Raw genomic sequence first — 17,208 nt, 5'->3', positions numbered from 1 at the left:
CACAGCCAGCTCAGAGGCTGCCACTATGGATGGCTGAGCACAGGGCTGGGGTCAGAGCGGCCCTTACGACACCAGGAGTCACCTTACTTCACATTCCGGAGGATGAAGGAGTCATCCCTCACATCCCAGTGGGGTCTTCACCTGGGCCAGACCTGGGCTAACAGATGTCCTGGGAAAAATGTTTCGCTTCCTGCTCTGGGCGGAGCTGTGGCTCAGATCCTTGCTGGGGTGGTGGCCGGGGTGATGGGGAGTGGGAGTGGGAGACAATTCTCCAAGTGGAACATGAAGTGATTTGGCAAGATCAGGTCCTGTGCGGAGGAACCTTGGGCTGGCAGACACAGAGCCCCAGGAGCAAGCAAGGTGGCTGCAGGGAGGCAGCCTTGGGCCTACCAGCTCACCAGCCTCAGCTCGATGGTCTCCCCATCCTTGGGTCTGTAGTCTGCGATGCCTGCAGAAGCAAAGCCGGGGAGAAGGTTACCATCGCGCTCAGCAGAGCCTAGCCTCCAGCCTCATCTCCTCCAGCCCATGTCCTGAAGCCAGGGAGGTGGAAGCTGTTGTTTTCATTTAGTTGAGACACAGAGTGAGCCAGAGAGAAACTTCCCATCTGCTGGCTTAACCACCAAATGACCACTAGAGCTGAGGCTAGGCCAGGCTCAGAAGCCAGGACCTGGCAACTCCATCTGGGCCTCCCATGGTGGGTGGCATATCAACAGAAATATCTCCCGTCCGCTGGTTCGCTCCCCAAATAGCCACAATAGCCAGAGCTGAGCCCATCCAAAGCCAGGAACCAGCAGCTTCCTCAGGCTCTCCCACATGGGTGCAGGGTCCCAAGGCTTTGGGCCATCATCTGCTGCTTTCGCAAGCCATAATCAGGGAGCAGGATGGGAAGTGGAGCAGCCGGGACACGAAAACATGCCCATATGGAATGCTGGCACTTGCAAGGCAGAAGATCAGCCAATTGAGCCATCATACCAGCCCCTGGTTGGTGCCATTTTAAGACCCAGAGAGCTACCTTGTCCCTCCCACCACGTGAGGACACAGGAAGGAGGTGCCACCTGCAAACCCAGAAGGACTGCATACCTTCGTGTTCTAACCTGGGGTTTCCTGCCCTCCAGAATGCTGAGAAACACGTGTCCAGTGATTATCAGCCACTCAAAGAGCCCATGGGCACTGAGACAGGAGGGAGCCAGTGACCGTCTGGAATGCCCAGCCACTCTACGTCCCCAAAAAGGAGAGACTTAAACATTCAAGTGATCCAGGACTCCCAGTGCTCCTCCTGGGAATGGGCATCCTGTTGGGTTTGGGGTTGGCACATGGGGTGGAACTCACCCAGGTCAGCCTTATGGCTAGAGCCAGCTGGCTCTCACCCTAAGCTACTAACCTCCGGCCCAGTTGTCATCAATTACAGAGGCTAGATTTTGGAGGCGGGAGAAGCCATCACTACCCCCTCTGATGTTTCTATTTGTTTAGAACACACACACACACACAAAGAATGTTTCTCATTGGGCTCCCTCAGACAGGAGGCCCCACCCTCTACATGACATGGGAGACCCCGTGGCCCATCAAAGCTCCAGGGTATGAAGCAGGTGTTAAAGGAACGGAAGTTGTCATCGGTAGGTCGAATGATCTCCCAGGAACTTGCTCACAGCTTGAAGCACAAGGGGTTAAAATGTGAGACTCTGAGACTCCCCCATAGGACCTGGCACCTTGTGGTCCGTGCACCCCACCTGGCACCCCCCTTTGAAGCTGGCAAGCTCCAGGAGGGAATCCCTGTGGCCTAAGCCAGTCATGGCATCTTTTCAGAACCTGGGGAAGTCTCCCAGCAACAGGCACATGGTGGGGGCGGGCCAGATCGCCTGCAGTAGACCTGGAACTCTCACTGCCACTCAAGCCTGCTCCCAGGAGCCCGTGGATAACATCACGCCGTGGGAAGGAGTCAGCACTGCATGCTGTGTTCCTTGCAGCCCAAAGCACCCCTACGCTGTATATGTCGTTGACGTGTCAATGAAATGGCAAGAAGAAGAACCCCCCCACGACAAGGGGGCCACAGATATATTGAGGGAGCTACACTGCTCCCTGTAGCCAGCTAACAACCACTGAGGGCCACTGGGCACTTGAAATTGATGCAAATGAAAGCTTGTGGGGTGGGCACTGGAGCTGGCAGTGCTGTGTCCCACACAGGAGTATCCAGGTTCAATGCCCGGCAGGGGGTCTGGTTCCTGCCACTCTTGTGGGGGATGCAGCGCCCAGCTCAGACCCTGGCCTCATGAGGAGATGGGGAGTGAGCCAGCAGACATGAGCTCTCCCTGTGCTCCTGCTTATCCATCTCATCCTCTCAAGTTAATTGTTTTAAGATTCATTTATTTTTACTGGAAAGTCAGATATACAGAGAGGAGAAGAGGAAGAAAGATCTTTCGTCTGCTGGTTCACTCCCTGAATAGCCGCAACAGCTGGAGCTGAGCTGATCTGAAGCCAAGATAGCTCGGAGCCTCTTCTGGGTTTCCCATACAGGTGCAGGGTCCCAAGGCTCTGGGCCGTCCTCAACTGCTTTCCCAGGCCACAAGCAGGGAGCTGGATGGGAAAAGGGCTGCTGGGATTAAAACCCGTGCCCATATCGGATCCTGGCACATGCTAGGCAAGGACTTTAGGCTCTCTCAAGTTAATTTTAAAAACTATATAAAAATTCCATTTATTAGAAAAAGATTTATTTTTATTGGAAAGTCAGATTTACAGAGAGAAAGAGAGATTAAGAGAAAGATCTTCCATCTGCTGGTTCACTCCCCAAACAGCCATAACAGTCAGAGCTGAGCCGATTTGAAGCCAGGAGCCAAGAGCTACTTCCAGGTCTCCCATGTGGGTACAGGGTCTCAAGGCTTTGGACCATCTTGAGTGCTTTCCTAGGCCACAAGCAGGGAGTTAGATGGGAAGTGGAGCAGCCGGGATATGAACTGGCACCCACATGGGATCCTGGCACATGCAAGGTGGGGACTTTAGCCATTAGGCTATCATATCAGGCTTCAAAATTTCACTTTTTTTTGTAAGCACATAAAAATATGTCACTAACAGTTTGACAAGAACTAAACTTGAGTGATAATGTTGTAGATGTAGGGCCCAGCACTATAGCCTAGTGGCTAAAGCCCTCGCCTTGAATGTGCCGGGATCCCATATAGGCGCCAGTTCTAATCCCGGCAGCTCCACTTCCCATCCAGCTCCCTGCTTGTGGCCTGGGAAAGCAGTCAAGGACGGCCCAAAGTCCTGGGACCCTGCACCAGTGTGGGAGACCCGGAAGAGGCTCCTGGTTCCTGGCTTTGGATTGGTTCAGCTCCGGCCGTTGTGGCCACTTGGGAAGTGAATCAGGGGACGGATTATCTTCCTCTCTGTTTCTCTTCCTCTTTGTATATCTGATTTTGCAATAAAAATAAATAATTCTTTAGAAAAATGTAGCTGTATGGAGTTACAAAGATACATTGTTAATATTGGTTTCACTGATTAGAAGATTTTCAATTATGTACGTGGCTGGCTCTCCCTTCCTGTTGATACAGAGTGTAGTCCTGGGGCCAGCACAGTGGCTCACAGCTTAATCCTCCCGCTTGAGCTCCAGCATCCCATACTGCCACCGGTTCAGGTCCCAGCTGCCCACTTCTCGTCCAGCTCCTTTCTTACAGCCTAAGAAAGCAGCAGAGGATGGCTCGGGTCCTTGGGATCCTGCACCCACATGGGCGACCCAGAAGAAGCTTCTGGCTCCTGGCTCAACTCTGGCCACTGTAGCCGGGGAGGGCATGTGAACCAGTAGACGGAAGATATTTCTCTCCATACATCTGCCTTTCCAATAAAAACAATAAATAAATCTTTTTTAAAAAGTATATTGTGGATCCCTTTCTTATTAAAAAAAGTATAACATATTCAAGAAGAAAATGAAATCATTTCTAGGTCATGAATTACAGGTCATTTTCTCTCTTCAATCTATCCAGTTTTCTAGAATTTCCACACTTGCTTCTTTGAAAGAATCTGAGCATTCAGTGAAATTGATGATAGCCACCCCTGAGCATCACTGTGATTTTTAGCTGGCAGGTGCTGGGGAGAGCTGGGCTGACGGGGGTCAGGCTGGCGCAGGTTGGGGAGTGGCCCCCTACTTACCTTGCAGCAGGGGAGTGTTTGGGGCTCGGAGCAGCTGCCAGAACTCCCGGGGTCCAGCCACCTTCCCCATCACGGAGGTCAGGTAGGGGCCGGACAGAGTGGTCTGAGTTTCATACCTACAGAAGAGGGAGGTGAAGAGAGAGGACAGGTGACCACTGTCCCCAGAGCAGGGGGCCCATGGACTCTGCCAGAAAAAAGGGGCCTGGCCCTCCCTGGCTGTGGGGTTCTATTCCCTGGGAACTCCAGCCAACGCCATGAAGTAGGGCCATCTTGAACAGCAGTGCCACCTGCCAGTGAAGAGGCCAGTGGGCCCAGGGGCAGGCACTCAGCTGTCCAGGGTGCATTTCCCATTGGCAACATGGGACTCACGTTCCTCTCAGATGGGGGTGGTGGCTGGGGCCCTGGCAGGGGGCAGTGCTCCAGGTCCACTCATCCTCATACGAGAGTCTTTGCTGAGATGGCAAGTTTAAGGCCATTGGCCAAGCCCTTCCAAGTTGTTAAGAGCAGGATCATGCCAAGATACTGACCCCGATGATTCCGATCCTTAGGAAAGCTGACCTGGGTGGAGCCCCCACCCTGCCTTGCACCTCTACAAAGCCTGTGCCACCACTGGCATGTGCATTGGGCATACTGAACCCCCCAAGCCTGTCCACTGGCCCATAGTTCTGCTGCCATGCCAGCATGGGCAAGACAGGCGTGCAGGAGGCAGAAATGGACAATTGTCTCTGCCAGGAAAGCTCTGTTTTCCACCCACCCCACCCCATCCCTTCCTCTGCCTTAGGAAAGTGGGGTCCAGTGGGAGGTAGGGAAGGGTATCTCACGTGAATCCTCCGAATTCATGGGCCCACTTCAGGATCTCTTCCAAGGAAAACCCCGAGATGGCAAAGAGGGATCGCTCATATGGTGGTGTGACGCTGGAGACCTTCAGAGTGACGGTGATAATCTCTGGGAGCTCGCTCAGGGAAGGGGCCTCGCTGGCTGGAACCAACATGGCTGCAGCAGAGGCACAGGGCAGAGAGGTTGGGGTAAGGCCAGCCAGGATGGCTGGATGTCCTTCTCTTTCCCTCTGGGCCTTGCTTTCCACAGGTCCTCAGCTCAGGCAAAGCCACCACCATCTGCTGGGCTGAAGCATGAGGCCATCCCAGCTACCCTGTCCCTCACTCCCCTGTGTTCAGTTCTCAATACCACCTGCCCCTGACTGTCCCAACTCAGGGCCTTCACTGATTTCTCTGTTCCCAGGGTCCCCTGACTGCCACACAGCACCAAAGAAGGTTGCTCTAGGACATGTGTTTATCTAGCACTCCCCTGTTACCTCTGAGGGCCTCCTTTCCATCCATCTGCCACTACTCCGGCTTACTCTCCAAACCCTAATCTTTTACAAGACTATTTTCTCAGCACCTTTCACTCACCTTTTCAAGTCCTTCTTTTGGACATGGCTATGATTCAAGCCCTGATCACAGCTGTATCAGAGTTAATTATGATGTGTCTTTCCCCATTTACTCACCCATCCATCCATCCATCCACTCATCCATGTATCCATTTGTCCATCCATTCACTCATCCCTCTACCCTTCCATCCATCTAACGTCCATCCATCATCCACTCATCCATCCATCCATCCATTTGTCCATCTACCCATCAACCCATCACCCATCCATCCATCCATTCACTCATCCTGTCCATCCATCCATCTATCCACTCATCCATTCAAACATTACTGTTCTTGGGGTCACATAAGGGACTTGAATGGATTGCTCCATCTATAGTATTTTCCTCCTCAGCTGTGAGACTCTAGAACTCCAGCTGCCATGTCCCACACAACACCCACAACCTAACACTGACTCAGCAAATCAAACCAAGTGACCTCCCCTCATTGGGACCTTCAGGTGTCTACAGGTGATCAACAAATGATAAACTGCTGTTCAGCTACCTCTTTGTGCCTGGCAGTCTGGGAAGATGAGATCCAGGTAGGTCTTATGGTTCAGGACTGGCAACAGCTGGGAGATCACGAGAGCATTCTGGAAGGCTCCGTCCTGCAGGCTGGCCAACAGAGCAGCCCGGGCCTTGGTGCATGCTGTGCCCAGATGTACCCCAGGTGCAGGAGAGGCCATCAGTAGCTGGGAACAGAGTAAGAAAGACAGGGAGGGAGCAAATCAGCTGGTGGGCACAGCCAGGTCCCCCAGCCCCTGTTTAGTTTACTCTCTGCTAACCCCAAGATGGATGTGGCTTCAAGAACCTCCTCCTACCTGCAGTGCCAGTGGGGTGCTGTAGACATTCCCAAAATGACCCTCAGGGGTCTGGGCCCTCAAGATCTTCTCCCGCACTGTGCCAATGGCTGTGGTAATCCGTGTTCTCTGGTCCGGGTTGAAGTTGAAGCGTTCCAGGCAGGTGAAGGCCAAGCCTGCCATGGCTATTGTGTCTGCAGGGAACAGGACCCATGATGAGCTGAACAGCCACTAGGGCCAGGCCAAGCAACGCCTTAGGGCTTAGCCACAGAAGGACTGTTGAAGGGAGACAATGTGGTCAGATCAGCCAGGCATACCAACTCAGCCTGATTGGTCCAGAATCTTCCCGGTATGACCATTCCAAGGTTTTGTCCAGGGAAGCCCTGAGTCCCCAGAGGACTGATCTGGGTGCTCACGCTACTCCCTGGGGACTAGAGGTTAGGGAGGGCGACTGCGGGAGGAAGGCCTGAGAGCCCTGGATCCTTCACTGCTTGTTCCCAAACACGACTCCCCACTGGATTCTCCTGGGGGAGTTCTAGACCAAGAAGAGCCTGGGTTTGTCCCAGGCTAGCTAGTCTGAATTGATTGGCAGAGGGAAATGTCTGGACTCTGGAGACTTGTAAGCCTTTCTCCCTCCTCAAGGGAGAAAAAAATCTTTATTTTTAAAGATTTATTTGTTTGAAAGGAAAAACGATACACAGAGAGAGAATCTTCTATCCACTGGTTTACTCCCCAAAGGGCCACAATAGGCAGAGCTGGTCCAGGCAGAATCAGGAGCCAAACGCTCCTTCTAGGTCTCCCATGTGGGAGGCAGGGTTTCCCAGGCTCATTAACAGGGAGCTAGAGCAGAAGTAGAACATTCGGGATTCGAGTTGGCATTTATCTGGGAGACTGGTGTTGCAGGCAGTGGCTTAACCCCTGAGCCACAGTGCCAGCCTCTGTAGATGGCTTTAACGCATCCACAGCTTCTACATTTGCAAGGCTTATAAGCTCTCTGCTGCAGGAGCCCTGCCGCTGCCGCCTTCTTCTCCTTCTTCTTCAAGATTAGTTATTTTTACACTTGATCTTAGCCAAAAGGCCGAGAAGCGATGGGAGATTAGTTATTTTTATTGGACAGGCAGATTTACAGAAAAAAAGGAGAAACAGAAAAAAAGATCTCCCATTTGCTGGTTTGGTTCCCAAGTAGCCACAGTGACCAGAGCTGAGCTGATCTGAAGCCAGAAGCCAGAAGCCAGGAGCTTCCCCCAGGTCTCCCACATGGGTGCAGGATCCCAAGGCTTTGAGTCATCCTTGACTGCTTTTCCAGGCCACAAGCAGGGAGCTGGATGGGAAGTAGAACAGCGGGGATATGCACTGTGCCCATATAGGATCCTGGCGCATGTAAGGCACGGATTGAGTGACTAGGCCATCATGCCCGGCTCCCTGCTGCCTTCCCTTCTCTGAGCCCTGATTCCATCTTACCCCAAGACTAGCCTCCCACACACATTGCACATGAACATCAAGCTTGGGAGAGACATTGAATTGCAGTGATCAAAGATGGAGCTAGAGGCTCCAAGTCACACAGGCAGGAGGCAGGTTCAGAACCCAAGTTTGGGGCTCCCCAACTTTGTGTGACAACAAGATCACAGCACACAGCATGTTCTCCATTTGAGTATCCTGGGGAGCCCCTTGCCTGTGAGGCCCCTTTTATGGAGATGCTCCTGGGAGGTTGCTTGATAGGAAAGGCCAGCTGTCACTAGAGTTATCCTTTGGTGTCCTATAGTAACGGAGCTCTGGTCAGGATCTCAGCCCAGCACCTGCCACACACGAGGATCCTCACTCACCCCTGTGTTAACCAATGGTGGCATTCCCAAGGAAAGCAGACTGTGCACCCAGGACATGGACTCCCTCAGCTGAGGCTGGGGGCCGAGTGAGGAGCCCCAGCTGGGACTCAGCAGAACCTGGCCGCACTCACCCACAGAGAAGTGGCCCTGCTGAAAGAGCTGGTCATGTTCCACGGCATATAGGAGCTTGCCCACCACATAGTCAGGGACCCGTTTCTGGTGGAGGCACAGTGCCAGGATGCTGAGGCCATACTGGTAGTAGCTGGTGTAGGGGTGGCCCTTGTGGTCGTGTCCTGTGAGGGAGGAAAGTGAAGTACGAAGCATCATGCTGGGCCCAAGGAGTTGCCTTTCTGCCCTGTCCCATCAGCAATTAGGACGCCCCTGTTTCCCTGCACCCCAACAACAACCTGCACCTCCCATCATCCTCCTGGGAGCCTGGGATCCTTCATCATCTCCACCTGCACTTGCTGAGGTCCCACTGTAAGTCAGGGCAGGGGGCTTGGAGGAAAGAAGAGGTGACAACAAGCAGGGGCAGGTGAGGGCTGTGACTATGACCTGACTGCTGCTCACGAGAGCACGACTGTCACTGAGCTGTGGCCCCGCGTCCACTGGGCCATGGGACAGAAGTCTTTGACAGCTGGACAGTCAGGCCAGGAGTGCCAAGGAAGTGATGTTCGGGGTGGGGATGTAACTTGGGAGCCACAAGGAGGCCCGTGTGGCCAGAGCTTACAGAGGCAGGTGAGGAGGGGTGAACGGAGCAGAGTCTGGGAGAGGAAAACAGGCCAAGAGGCCAGGCCTGAGAGCTGTGCATGGAGCAGTAAGGGGCTCCATGTTGTGTAGTGCAGGGCTACACAACATGAACAAGATAGGGCTGGCTCTGGGTCAAGTCTGGAAGCAGGGAAGTTAGCAGAGAAAGATGGAAGAGTCGGTTAAGGAGGAGGCTGTGCAGTTGTCTCAGAAGGCAGGGTCATGGTGGCCAAGCGTCAGGACTTGCCAGTAGGATGTCACATGTGGGGTTCAGGAAATGCTGGATCAGGCACCAGCCTCTCCCTGGCAGCAGGGGAGTTGGACAGAATGAAGGGTGGGAAGGAGTCTCCTCACCTATGGCTTTCCTCTCTTCCTCCAGGAACCGCTTGAGCTGCGACACCAGCCTGTCCTCCTTGTGGCCCTCTGCCAACCTGCAGTTGGCTCTGAGGGCAAGCAGGTAGAGGGCCAGTTGGCCCATGGACACCTGGGTCTGGCAGTTACTGGCAGTGTCGCTGGAAGCAGATCTAGGACAAAGCCAGGGAACAACACTTTCATGAGCTTAACCAGGGACACGCCCAACAAGATCGGCAGGTGGAAAAAGCTCTAACATGCATATGGATGAAAGAGGAAACTTGGGCATAAGCTCTGAGGTCTCCTGGATCTAGATCATCTGTGCCTTCCCCATCCTTTTGGTCAAGCGTCACCCGCGTGGGCATCCGTGTCTAGAGATATAGAGCCCATGGCTGTTCCTCATTCCTCCAGAATGGATCTCTCCTTAGTGGCCCCCTAGAAAGTGAGCACAGAGCAGTGTTGCTTCTAGGCTCAGGAGATAGAAAAAAAAAAGGAAATGCTGTTATGGATTAGTAATGTCTGTCTAGGGCGAGAACAGAACCAGGTGCTGCTGAACTCAGTAGGAAAGACTGCAGTCACAGATTAGTGATGTCTGCCTCAGGCACAGGACAGGTACAAGGCACTGTGTTAACATCTAGGATCTAGTGCAACCAATTCCTTCATTCTACAGATAGAAAAAGGCCCAGAGGAGACAAAACTTGCCTGAGGTCTGCTAACAAAGCAGAGTGAGGCCCAAACCAGAACCCAGGTTTCCTCGCTCTTAGGAAATGGGGCCAGGCACAGGAAGAGAAGAGAGAATTACCCTGAGAAGCACTGCTGGTACTTGAGCTTGAGGTTGTGCAGGTAGAAGTCTTCCTTGGACCCAGCCTGCAGACTGGAAAGACGTAAGCCTATGTAGATGCTGGGGTTCAGGTCCTCCGGGGAGAGCCGGTCCATCCACGGTAGGAGGTGCCGGCCCAGCATCTCCACTAGCTGGCTGTCCAACCTTGGTATCTCTGAGGGGGAAAAAAAGGCACAGATGAGATTAGCAGGGGATTCCAGGCTGCCAGCAAGGAACCACTTTGCCTGTATCAGGGCATTCCCAACTTCTACCCAGCACATGCCCTGTGAAAGGCAGGGGACGAAAGGGGAAGTGAGTCGCCAGTGTAATGGCGCAACTGGCTAACCCTCTACCTGCAAGCACCAGCAGCCTACATGGGCTCTGGTTCATGTCTCCACTTCCCATACAGCTTTTTACTAATGGCCTGGGAAAAGCAAAGGAAGATGCCCTAAGCGTCTGGGGCCCTACCACTCATGTGGGAGACACTAAAGAATTTCCTGGCTCTTGCCCTGGGCCTGGGCCTGGCCCAACTCTGTCCATGGCAGCCATCTGGGCCAATGAACCAACAGATGGAAGGTCTCTCTCTTTCTGGCTAACTCTTTCTCAATGAATAAATCTGAAAAAAAAGAAAAAGAAAAAAAAGTGGATCAGGAAGAGGTCGTGGTAGGGATGAGAGAATGCTGTTGCCAGGCAACCACTCCATCCATCAGCAGTGACAGTGAGAGCAGAGGTGTGCAGTGGGCCCCAGATACCATGCCTGATCCCACAGCAGCCTTGTAGTGTAGATACGTCCTTACCCCTTCTCATAAAAGAGGAGACAGAACTTTAGATCCTACACACTGCCTGGCTCTTCGGAGCTTCCTCCTGTGTAAACCTCAGTATCATGCTTGGGCCCAATGCGGTAGCCTAGCAGCTAAAGACCTCGCCTTGCACACGCTGGGATCTCATATAGGCGCCGATTCTAACCCCGGCAGCTCCACTTCCCATCCAGCTCCCTGCTTGTCAAGGACAAACCAAAGCTTTGGACCCTGCACCCGTGTGGGAGATCTGGAAGAAGCTCCTGGCTTTGGATCGGCGCAGCTCCAGCTGTTGCAGCCACTTGGGGAGTGAATCATCGAACAGAAGATCTTCCTGTCTCTCCTCTCTGTAAATCTAGCTTTCTAATAAAAATAAATAAATCTTTTTAAAAAATCATGCTCTTGGGGTAGCATGTTAAAACTCCGCCTATAGCGTCAGCAATCCTATATGGGCATCAGTTCATCCCAGTTGCTCCACTTCCTGTCCAGCTCCTTGCTAATACACCTGTGAAAGCAGTGGAAGAAGGTTCAAGTGCTTTGGCCCCTGCACATACCTGGGAGACCCAGAAGAACCTCCTGGCTCCTGGCTTTGAACAGGCTCAGCTCTGGCCATTGTGGCCATTTGGGGAGTGAACCAACTGATGAAAGAGTTCTCTCTCTCCCTCTCTCTGTCTCCTCTATCCTCCTCTCTGTTTTTCAAACATGCTGTACTTTCCTCCCCTCTCCATTCGAGGGAAGGGGAAGTGAGCTTCCTCCTTTGGGGAAAGGACTTAGGTTCAACAGAGTGGCCCGGAGTGGGTGAGTGACCTTCGGATACTCTGAACTTTCTGACTCAGTGCTGCCTCCTACTGGCTGTGGGCTGCACTACCTGACTGTGGTGTCCACAAGGCCACGCCTTGACAGGCTGGCTGGGCACTCCAAGGGGAATGAAGAAAATAAAGGGTTTCTTTGGGCAACCTGTTGGCAGGACCTGGATTGGTGGAACACAGTTCCAGCTCTCCAGGTGTGTGGGTCCCGCTTCCTCATGCCGGTTCTCCCCAAAGCCTGAGCTGACTGCTGCTGGGAGGTGCCTCTACATCTCCTGGGAAAAGCTTGAAATAATTCTTTGCTGTGTGGGTGGGCCCAGGTCACAACACGCAGCTGGTTTCTCATCAACTGTTCATTCGGAGAATCAGAGCACAGGGTTACTTTTCTGTTCTCTTTCTCACAATCTTTACTTGGTTGTTTTTCAGATATTTTTATTTATTTATCTGAAGATCAGAGCTACACAGAAAGAAAAAGAGGTTGAGACAGATCTTCCACCCACTGGTTTACCACCCCCAGATGTCTGTAATTGACAAGACTCGGCTAGGCTAAAGCCAGGAGCCCAGAGCTTCTTCCAGATCTCCCATACACGGGTGTAGTGTCCCAAGGCTCTGGGCCATTCTTCCACTGCCTTCCTAAGCCATTAGCAGGGAGCTGGATCAGAAGTGGAACAGTTAGGTCTCAGACCAGCACCCACATGGGACGCTAGGGTAGCTTTACTTGCTATGCCGCAACACTAGCACACACACTTTTACTTTTTTTTTTGTTTATTTTCACACACATATACTTTTTAAAATTTGGGCTGGTGTTGTGGTACAGCATGTTAAGCCTACCTATGACACCTGCATCCCATAAGAGCACTGGTTCAGGTCCAGCCTGCTTCATTTCTGCTCCAGCTCCCTTCTAATGCATATGGGAAGGCCCACGTACCCACGTCCCTGCCATCCATGTGGGAGGGTTTGGATGGAGTCCCAGGCCCTGGCCCGTGCTAGCTGTTACAGCAGATGGAAGATCTCTCTCTCTCTCTCTCTCTCGTTTTCATATATCTACATATACATACACACACATATGTAACTCAGTGAAGTAAATAAATAAATATTTTAAAAGATTTACTTATCTATTAATTAGAAAGGCAGATATATATGGAGAGGAGGATAGAGGAAGATCTTCCATCCGCTGATTCACTCCCCAAGTGGCCACTACGAGACCGGAGCTGAGCTGATCCGAAGCCAGAAGCCAGGAGCTTCTTCTGAGTCTCCCACATGGGTGCAGGGTCCCAAGGCTTTGGTTTGTCCCTACTGCTTTCCCAGGCCACCAGCAGGGAGCTGGATGGGAAGTGGAGTAGCCAGGATATGAACTGGCACCCATATGGGATCCCAGTGTGTGCAAGGTGAGGACTTTAGCCACTAGGCTACCGTGCCAGGCCCTAAATATATATTTTTTTAAAATGGTGCAATGGCTCAATGGCTAAATCCTTACCTTGTAAACCCTATGATCTCATATGGGTGTTGGTCTCAAGCCCAAAGCCTTGGGACCCTGTACCTATATGGGAGACCTAGAAAAAAGCTCCTGGCATATGGCTCCTAGCTCAGCTCTGGCTGTTATAGCCATTTGAATATGAGAGAGAGTTTTCCGTTCACTGGTCCACTCCCTGAATGCTTTCAACATTCAGGGCAGGGCCGGGTCAAAGCTAGGAGTGACGACTTCCAATCCAGGACCTCCATGTAAGAGGCAGGGGCCCAAGGACTGGAGCCATCTCTCGCAGCCTTCCCAGGTATACTGGCAGGGAGCTGGATGCCAACAGGAGTAGCCAGGACCTGAACCGGCACTCTGACGTGGAACACAGATGCTGCAAGTGGTAGCTTAATCTGCTACATCACAGCATGTCTCCTCCCTCAGCGTCCACCTCTCTCTCTCTCTCTCTCTCTCTCTCTGTTCTCTGGGCCTGTCCCAGCCTCTCTGTCTCTCCTTGCCACCTGTTACTCCCCTCCCCTTTTTCTTGGAGCTTCCACTGCACGGGCTCTGACCTGCAGCATGCAGCCCTGATGAGTCAGCCGGACTTAGTGATAAGAGAAGTCAGCCGTAAGGGGAGGTTGATGATGGCAATCCAGTCTCTATAGAAGGGACAAGTCGGGAAGGTTCTCCCAGGGTAACAAGAATGACCTCGGATAAACTCAGCACTGCCAGCTGGGGAAGGACTGGCCATTGATATGTCCATTCCCAGGAGCCAGAGTGCCTCACTCCCTGTGGGTAACACAAGCACATAGAGCTTCCAGCTGCGGAGTCAGGAGCCAGGGGCCCTTGGGTAAAAACAACGGCAGAGAACCAAGGCAGGGGAGCGCCCTTAGCTCATATCGTAGGGGTCAGCCAGAAGGAAAGCTCCAGTTGGCTGAGCCCAGGTCTCCCCTGGAGATCTCCTAATCAGGATCCAAGGGCTTGTGGAATGTGGGTTCAGAGCTGCTTAAAGCCCAGGGGACAGCCTGGCCTGGGGTTCCAGAGGGTTTCCAAGGTGGCCAGTGCACCTAGAACAGACCACTTGGCCTTTGAATTTCTGACTTCCTCATCCATGCAAACATGACAGTGCCTGCCTCTTGGGGGTCCTCTGGGTTCCACAGGAAACCATGGGCTGTGGCGGAGCACACAGAACAAAGAAGATGGGTGGGCGGTGGTGGCATCCTGAGGCCATGGTGTATGAGCGGGCCTTGCCCGCATACTCCAACCCACAGACAGGTCTCGAGAGGCCTCAGGAATCCCTAGCGGGCCCCTGGGCGCAGCCTTGCAACCACTCCCTCCTGCCTGCCTGCCTGGAATGCTTATCCCCACTCCTCTCCTCCCCTAGGGCCTCCTGGTCCCCTCCCTCCATCACGACCCCTGTGCCACTCACCTTGGCCCTGGTGGTCCCTTGATTTCTTCTGCTCCTCCCCCTTCCCTAGAACCCAGCCTCTAGTAAGGCAGGGACGAGACCTGTCCTGCTGACTTGCCCAACCATGGAGGAGGCTTAATTATTGAGTGATGAGTGAATGGGATAATCAATAGAGCAGTAAGGAATAAAATTAAATCTCAATAAAACACCCTAAACACTGGGAGTCCCGATAAACCCAAACCACTGTGGGAGGCCACACAGAGGGACAGAGAGGTCCCTAGCCATTCCGGAACCTCAGGTGCCCCAAATATACAACGAAGACAAGACAGTTCTCCTTGTTAAAGAACCCAAGGGGAAAGAGGTGTGGAATGGAGGAGGATTACTCACCACAGATCTCAGCCTGAGCCCCCAGGGCTCCCAATAGGAAGAGGAGAAGCCCCAGGCGCCCCATGGCAGGTGTAGGAGGTTGAGTGGCCAGCGTTCCTGACCACCGTTCCAACGGAGGCAGCGTCCAGTCACTGATTAATCTCTCCACGCCCCACAGCGTGCTGCTAAGTCAGCAAAGAGAAAGAGGAAAAGGGCTTGGGGTTGAGGGAGAAAGCCGAAGAACAGAGGAAGGAAGGGCAGAACGGGTTTCTTAAGAAGTGCGAGAAAGGGGACGGCAGGGACGGATCAGCCTGAGGTCAGCCACGTTCCTGTCCCCAGCTGCTTAAAGAGCCCGGGGCCAGTACCGAGAAACTTGTTTGATCTGCCCAGGTCAGTCCGCCACGCCTGCCTGGTGTCTGCACCCCGCCCCGAGCTGTTTCAGTGGTAGACCAGCAGGCAGGGAGTGGCCACTCAGTGTCCCTCCTAGAAGGAGCCCTGTAAAGTGCCCACTCTGACCAGGGACAAGAAGCTGAACAGAGAGCAGCGGTCACGTGAGTTGCAGGGCTGGAGTCAGCTGTCCAGGGCCCCTGCCGGCCCAGGCTGCGGGTGGGTGGAGCCATAGGATCCTGACCAGTCAGGCCAGCTTTCCCAACCAAGCCCCCCCCCAAAAAAAAAACGGAGGGAGAGAAAGGGCTTCCAGGAAACAAACAAAACAAGATAAAGAATGAGCCCGGATTCTTTGAGTCACCCTAGGGAAGCTGGGCTGCTTGCCAGGGTGAAGAAAGCAATCTACAGGAACCAAACCAAAACAAGATAAAGTCTCTGCAGAGACAAGGGACTTCTCACCTGCCTGTGTCTTCAGAGAGATGGCTGTGTGGCCCTGGCCAAGCAGCTTAACCTCTCTGAGTTAGACAAAGTTCTCACTTGCATGAGAAGAGAGGGCTGGACAAGATCCTAATAGTTCCCTTCCAACTTCACTTGCAAAGATGTCTTAAAAAGACTTCTACTCAAAAAAAAAAAAAAAAAAAAAAAAAAAAAAAAAAAAGACTTCTACTCATTTCCAAATACAATTTGTGGTGGAGTGTATTGAGGCAAATCGCCAAGGTCTCTTGCAATACAGCCCATTTTTTTTTTTTTTTTTTTTTGCATTTGCCTTATCACAAGTCAAGCTCTCCGCCTAGATAAACCTAGAGACCTACATAAACCTTTGTTTGCAGAAATGCGTGGATACTATCCAGGCTAGGCAGGTTTCACAGCCACAGGCAGAATCTAAACCGATCTGGGGTATGAGAGACACCCCTTGGGGGGCCCAATTTCTGTGGATTTGGACCCCTAGGGACACCACAGTGAGGGTGTGCAATGTAGACACACACACACACACACACACACACACACACACCCCTCTGCCCAGTGGGTAGCCCTGGCTAGCCACCCTTCTGGGGCCTGCTGTCTTCACCCAGGAGGGCAGACTAGAAGAGGTGGCCTTGGTTGAGGGGCTCCCTGACACCTGCCCCTAGTAACAAGCAGCTTTTCCCAGACTTACAGCTGAGCCCCCAGCGTGCAAGGGCAGCCCAGTGGAAGAACTTGGCCACACCTTCAAGTGGATGGCACAAGCATTGCCCAGCCATTTCCTAACTAGTTAAGAGACCACCAATGCGAAACCTTTGACCTATAGGTTCCCCTTCAACAAGGAGGAGTCAGGGAATGCTTAAAATCCCAAGACCCTGCCTCAAACCTTTGCTGTCTCTCCCTCACTCCTCTTACGAGGCACCCACACTTCCTGGCCGTCTCCTGGGAGGTACTTTCTCTCCTCATCTTTCCACGTACCTGGTCACTTCTCAAATAAAACTTCTCTGTCTGCGATGGGTTCCTGGCTTTTTATTTCTATACTAAGCTGAGGAAAGAACCCATGTTTGTAACAGAGGAGACACCCTGCTCCCTGCCTGCCCACCTGCCTGGACTCGGCAAGGAGGACAATAAATTCCCCACACCTGTTAGGGATACAGTGACTGACTCAGGGCAGAGCTGGGCTGTCGCAGGTCACGTGGTCAGGAAAAGCGAAAAAGACAACAATAAATCGTTTGGCTCAGGACTCCAGGAAAGTTAAAAATTAGGGGCTTGTACTGAGGCATAGTGGGTAAAGATGCTGCCTGCAGCACCAGCATCCCCCATATGGGCACTTGTTTGAGTCTCTGCGGCTTCATTTTTGATCCAGCTCCCTGCTAATAAATATATCTTTTAAAAAATATAATAATAAGCAACTTGGAGATGCTTTT

General features: G+C 52.6%; 1 protein-coding gene across 1 annotated transcript; it reads right to left on the bottom strand.

The window, feature by feature from the left end:
• Window positions 1-298: 298 nt before the first annotated feature.
• Window positions 299-15,036, bottom strand: TCN2 (transcobalamin 2). The gene is made up of 9 exons (XM_004591988.4): window positions 14,954-15,036; window positions 10,085-10,277; window positions 9,286-9,455; window positions 8,316-8,477; window positions 6,383-6,555; window positions 6,067-6,253; window positions 4,959-5,130; window positions 4,138-4,253; window positions 299-448 (listed from the first exon to the last, which is right to left on the bottom strand). The coding sequence occupies exons 1-9, from the start codon at window positions 15,015-15,017 to the stop codon at window positions 387-389; spliced, it is 1,299 nt and encodes a 432-aa protein (XP_004592045.2). The 5' UTR covers window positions 15,018-15,036; the 3' UTR covers window positions 299-386.
• Between the last annotated feature and the right edge of the window lie 2,172 nt (window positions 15,037-17,208).

Source organism: Ochotona princeps, chromosome 29, assembly GCF_030435755.1.
Source record: "Ochotona princeps isolate mOchPri1 chromosome 29, mOchPri1.hap1, whole genome shotgun sequence".
Lineage (NCBI taxonomy): Eukaryota > Metazoa > Chordata > Mammalia > Lagomorpha > Ochotonidae > Ochotona > Ochotona princeps.
The sequence above is the reverse complement of the archived record's forward strand: the minus strand, read 5'-3'. Positions and strand labels throughout refer to the sequence as shown.